We start from the raw sequence: 6,431 nt of genomic DNA on the forward strand, positions 1-6,431 counted from the left end.
ACCAAAATGTATATGCACCGGCATGTAGCCCAAGTTCATTTTCTTTTGTTTATTACTATTTCTATTATACTACGATATTTATTTCCAAGTTGACAAATAAAATAATACTATTATCCTTATTCACGCCATGAATTTCTATAATTCCTCCATTGCTTTGACTTCAACAACTCTCCTGTTTACATGTACCTCCAACAAGTAATATATTGGCAGATTCTGTTCGAACTTAGCACATACGTTCGCTCGGACTGCGATCATTTTTAATAGATTGGGAGCGTTCGAAGACTCAAATGAAAGTGAAAGTGTGAAGTTTTTTTTTTTTTTTTTTTCTTGAATCTTAATACAAAATATTGAAGAATATATAGTGGACATTTATGAAACATGATTGACCATGAAGAAACACATAAAGAAATCTCGGCTCCACTTAGTAAGCATTCACAATTTTTCTCATTTTTTCTTATTGCTCTTTCACTTCTCCATGTCTCAAAGCTTACATTTCGTCGTAGATTTTGTAGTTGAAATTTGAAAATTGAGAATTGGAGCTTTTTGAAGTTGTGTTTGGACATGCATTTTACTTGAATTTTGTTTTAAAGTTTTGCGAATGAAGGTCCCAAAGTCTCAAAAACTGAGCCCGCCAGTTTTTGTGAATTTGAAGATTCTGATCAAATTTCATGCCCAAACAGATATATGACTTTCAAAATCTAGGGCCAACTGCTAGCTAAGTCTTCACGAAAAATCTTCCTACAGCAGTAGAGATAAATCCTGAATTTTGAGTTTATGGATTCTGGATTCCAATTAATAAGTTCTAGATGAATTTATTAAAATAACCATGTGATTACGATCAAAGTTACTGAGTTTTGTCAATCTGTAGTTAGAACTCTAGTTCCACTTCTGCCGGTAGGTGGAATCCATTGATGAATGCTTCATTCATATTATCTGGTTGACTTGTACATAGCCAGAACTTAGTATACCGAGTTAAATATATAAAAATTTATATACATATGCATTTTTTACTAACGTTTTTTGAAACTCTCACTATGAAATGTTGTTGCAGTTGAGAAGCAAGAGAAGGAGAAATATTCACACTATGGAGATGATGTTACGAGCAGTTCGCAGTCAGAAAATTCACCAATCGAACAAGTATCTCTTACAGTTCCAATCACTGATGATCCAACGCTTCCAGTGGTCACATTTAGAATGTGGGTACTTGGAACACTAGCTTGTATTTTCCTTTCATTTCTCAACCAGTTCTTTTGGTTTCGTCGAGAGCCTCTCTCGATTAGCTCAATCTCAGCTCAAATCGCGGTAGTACCTCTAGGTCACCTCATGGCTATGACGATCACAAATAGAGTATTCTTTAAAGGAAGGAAATTTGAATTTACGATGAATCCAGGACCGTTTAATGTGAAAGAGCATGTATTGATTACGATTTTTGCAAACTCAGGCGCTGGGAATCCTTACGCGATTCACATTGTTAGTGCGGTCAAGGTTTTCTATAAGAGGAATGTGACTTTTTGGGTTTCGTTGATTGTTGTTCTGACGACTCAGGTATTGGGCTTTGGATGGTCCGGGCTCTTTCGGAAGTATTTGGTGGAGCCCGCCGCTATGTGGTGGCCCCACAATCTTGTTCAAGTTTCTCTTTTCAGGTACCTAACTATCCACTCAAAGGTATCATAAGAACATGTCACGGTATTTAAAATTTTGGTTCGGTGATTCTCATTTTCGGGTTTTAAACTACTACACTATTGTCATAATAAATTGTTTCAGTATGGTTCAGTATCTTTAAGGTTCAATTTCTGTGTTTTGTAGTATGATAAATAACAATACCTTGTCCAGCTTTAAGTGATAAATAACAATACCTTGTCCAGCTTCCACTTAAAGATAGTCATATAATAGAGAATCATTATATCATCCTAGGTCTAATACATTATACAAGTAGAAATATTGAAAAGAAAGTACAACCATGCAATTCTCTTTGTTAATCAATTACACAAAAGAGATATTTCTATCAAGATATGGTAATCACAATTCCAATTTTGTAAATGCTGTTTAGTAGTTGTCGTGATTAGTATGCTTACAGAGGTTGTCGCTTCTAAATGGCAGGGCGCTTCATGAAAAAGAAGAGCGAGCCAAGAATGAATTGACGCGAAACCAGTTCTTCCTCATTGCATTTTTATGTAGCTTTGCTTACTATGTCTTTCCAGGTTACCTTTTCCCGATGCTAAGTTCCCTTTCATGGCTATGTTGGATATTCCCAACTTCTGTCCTTGCTCAACAGTTGGGTTCGGGGCTTCATGGTCTTGGTATCGGTGCCATTGGAATTGATTGGTCTAGTATATCCTCTTATCTCGGAAGCCCACTGGCTAGTCCATGGTTTGCTACTGCAAACATTGCTGTTGGATATTTTCTCATAATGTATGTTGTTACACCTTTTATGTACTGGTCTAATGTGTACAAAGCCAAAACATTTCCAATATTTTCAGACGGCCTCTTCACATCAGATGGTCAAAAGTACAACATCTCAGCCATTATCGATCCAAATTTCCATATCGATTTCAATGCATATGACCTTGAGGGCCCTCTCTACCTCAGCACTTTCTTTTCAATGACTTATGCATTCAGCTTTGCTTGCCTCAGTGCTACAGTTGTTCATGTCTTCCTCTTCCATGGACGGTAAGTTGCAATCTTGGATAATTGAAATATTTGCAGGTTGGATGTCTATTTATGTGCATCTCTTTGTCTATATTCTATTCTATGTATCTGAGACTAGACTCTGTGTCTATATCTGCAATATTATAATGTGCTTGTGGTGAAACTCGCTTCATATTAGTTTATAGGTTGTTATACACTTTAGAGCTAATATAACACCAGATTTTGCCAAAGATATAACGGAATATTGGTATTTTTGTCGATATAGTAATCTTTATGCTGAAATATCAAAAAGGATCAGATAGGTCACTATTTCAAAGTGTGATTATATATCTTGTAAGCAATGTTCCAATCAAAAAGTAATTTCTACTCTCTGTGATCCTAATTTGAGTATTGTATTAGTTTTAGCTTTGGCACTCGCGCCAGCAAATATCAACTAATTGAGTTTTGAAATGTAGAGATATATGGCAGCTGAGCAAGTCTGCTTTCCAAGAGAAGAAAATGGATATTCATACAAAGCTAATGAGAAAATACAAGCAAGTTCCTGGGTGGTGGTTCTTAAGCATTCTTCTCGTAAATATTGCTGCAACAGTATTTATATGTGAATATTACAAATCTCAGCTCCAATTACCATGGTGGGGTGTCTTGCTGGCGTGTGGTCTTGCTTTCTTTTTCACCCTTCCAGTTGGAGTCATCACTGCTACTACAAACCAAGTAATGTGCTATATTCTATTTCATAGCTGTTTCAATCATCCATAGCTTTTGTTGATCGCGTCCTACCCTATTTTTTATTCCCTTTTTTTTGGTAACCAAGTTTATTCCGTTAGTAATACGGATATGTTGCCATCCATAAACTGAGGCTAGTATCGTATTACTATCTGTCTTGTACATTCTAGTTGGTTTTGGATTTGGCATAATCTAGATGTGAGCATCGGGATTTTGCATTTGAAGATATACAAAGCTATCTTCTATTCAAACACCACATGAATTCTTCGTGGTTCTAACCTGCCATTGTCCTTTTGCACAGACTCCTGGTTTGAATGTGATAACGGAGTACATAATAGGGTACTTATACCCCGGTTATCCAGTAGCTAACATGTGCTTCAAGGTGTACGGCTACATCAGCATGAAGCAGGGATTGACCTTTTTACAAGACTTAAAGCTTGGACATTACATGAAGATTCCTCCTAGAGCAATGTTTATGGCTCAGGTTGGCTTTTCTTTTCCTCCTCCATCTATAAATCCATACATGTTGGCACGTGAAACTATCTCAGGTGCCTGGTTGAACGAATAGTCCTACAGGCTGTAAACGTTGTGCTTTGAATTTTTAATCAGGTTGTTGGAACGCTGATATCAGCTTTAGTGCATCTTGGAACAGCATGGTGGCTCATGGAAACTGTGCCAGATATTTGTGACAGGGCTTTGCTTCCTCCTGGCAGCCCGTGGACCTGCCCAGGCGATCACGTATTTTATGATGCCTCAGTCATCTGGGGTTTGATTGGGCCGCAAAGAATTTTTGGAAACCTTGGCCATTACTCAGCCCTAAACTGGGCCTTCTTATTTGGAGCTATAGCTCCTGTCATTGTTTGGATCACGCACAAGAGTTTCCCTAACCAGCAGTGGATCAGGTTAATCACAGTGCCTGTGTTATTAGCTGGAATAATACAGATGCCACCAGCTACTTCTGTAAACTACAACAGTTGGATCATCATAGCTTTTCTTTCTGGATTTGTTGTTTATAGATACAATCGGAAATTGTGGAGTCGTCACAATTATGTTTTATCTGGGGCGTTAGATGCTGGATTAGCGTTTATGGGAGTATTATTGTATTTATGCTTGGGAATGGAGCATGTTAGGCTTGACTGGTGGGGAAGTGATGCAGATCGATGCCCATTGGCTAAATGTCCGACTGCTGAGGGGGTTGTGGTTAAAGGATGCCCAGTTTTTTAAGTGATCAGTGAAAAGATGTGCGTGCACTTATTCGAGTTGTTTGATCATTCTTTCAGTGTATTATGTTTAGATTTTTGATGCAGATGCCTACGTTTCTCTTTATTGAAAGGGAATAGTACAACATGGATGGACACAACAGTTAGATGACTTACATATACTTTTCAAGAAGAGCCATCATCATGGACCAGTTTCAGGGATGTGTATCCTCTATCCTCAAAACTCGGTACAAATGAGACGCGCACGTGGCTCCCTTGTTGTGTTGATTGTCATTTCTCGAACTGCATTTCAGGCTTATTCTGGTGCAAATGTTTGGTATTCTTCAGTGAATTTGTCCTAAAATTCGCGAGATTCGTTCATCATTTGAAAGGAGCTTGAAATGCTAAGGCCTATTTGGAATGCTGTGTATCAAATTGTAATGCAGTGTATATTAACTAACTTTGCCAGGAAGTTCTGATTCAGGAAAATGCCATGTGAATTTGTACTCTGTTTGATGAATTTTTCAAGTTTACAGGCTCTTTGATTGATAGCTTGGTTGCTCGGACTCTTCAAAAAGTGTTGCTGCAGCTGTGTCGAATCCTTCAAAAATGCACTTCTTTTGAAGGATCTAGGATCCGACACGCACCGAATGAGATTTTTGAAGAGTCCGAGCAACATAGATTGGTAGAGTATTATAAAATGTGCTAAGAAAGATTGACTCTTCTTGTCATTCTTTTTTGATTGTCTTTGTACAAGTGCTAGTAACTAGAGACATTTCAGCACCTTACAAACTTTGTAAATCTTTTTTTCTCCTCAGACAATCGTGGTATGGCCGTTGTCCGGATCCCGCACATAGCAGGAGTTTTAGTAAATCGGACTTGCTTTTTTTTTTTTTTTAATAATCATGTATCGTAATTTTTAGTCTGTCTAGATATACAATACATAAAAAAAATACATTTTTTTCTTTTTAAAGATAGATAATTAACTCTTGATACATTCAATGAAGATACATATTTTCCTTTGTAAAGATACATAATTATCTCCCGACACATTTTCTCCGATTTTGAGTCTGTCTAGATATATAATACATCCTAGAAAATACATTTTTTCCTTTTTAAAGATACATAATTAGTTTTCGATCTTTTTTTTATGATTTTAGGTTTATCGAGATACATAGTTAGCTCCCAATATATTCAACAGAGATACATAATTAGTTGAGATTTTTGTAATTACTTTGTAAAGATGAGAATTTATATAAATATAATAAGTTAAGGTGTATGTTTATGTTATTTTTCGCTATTAATTTCGTAAATGCATATAATAGTTGTAGGGGTATGCATTGTTCGGGTCGGTTCGATTTTACATATCGATTTGGTTTATCGGTTTTCGATTTTTAAAAATGCTAAACCAATAACCAAACCAATAAGATATTCTTTTATCGGTTTTTAGTCCTTAACGGTTTGATTTTTGGTCTAACCGATAAGAAAATATTCATAAAATAGAAATATTAGTAACTAACATGAAAAAAAAAAATTGTATCATAGTTGTAAACAAAAATCGTACATGATGTGTTTTAATTTACAAGAATCATCAATTTGAACTAAATGTTGTTAGGAGAAATTAAGAGTTTGTATAATTGAAATAATAAGTTTATTAATTTGTAGAAATTAAAGAAAAATTCAGATATATATATATATATATATATTCTTATTGAGTTATCGGTTTATCCAATAAGAAAAATTCGAACCAAACCAATAACTCAATAATTTTTTTTATAAAGCCATTAAAAAATCGTTAACTCAATAACCCAATAACATTTTTATCGGTTTGGTTTTTCGATAGGTTCGGGTTTTGCACAC

General features: G+C 35.8%; 1 protein-coding gene across 2 annotated transcripts; it reads left to right on the forward strand.

Moving 5' to 3' along the window:
- Positions 1-5,104, forward strand: LOC107868191 (oligopeptide transporter 7). Of its 2 annotated transcripts, none has more exons than XM_016714806.2 (6): positions 1-424; positions 1,052-1,643; positions 2,101-2,670; positions 3,105-3,360; positions 3,674-3,856; positions 3,982-5,104. In XM_016714806.2, exons 1-6 carry the CDS (start codon positions 379-381, stop codon positions 4,594-4,596), a joined length of 2,262 nt encoding a protein of 753 aa, XP_016570292.1. In that variant the 5' UTR covers positions 1-378; the 3' UTR covers positions 4,597-5,104. The 2 variants fall into 2 exon arrangements, with proteins under 2 accessions (XP_016570292.1, XP_047266732.1); XM_047410776.1 differs by lacking the exon at positions 1-424 and having other exon boundaries at positions 1,054-1,196; positions 1,546-1,643.
- The last annotated feature ends 1,327 nt before the right edge of the window (positions 5,105-6,431 follow it).

The sequence above is a fragment of the Capsicum annuum genome, chromosome 4, assembly GCF_002878395.1.
Source record: "Capsicum annuum cultivar UCD-10X-F1 chromosome 4, UCD10Xv1.1, whole genome shotgun sequence".
Taxonomy (NCBI): domain Eukaryota; kingdom Viridiplantae; phylum Streptophyta; class Magnoliopsida; order Solanales; family Solanaceae; genus Capsicum; species Capsicum annuum.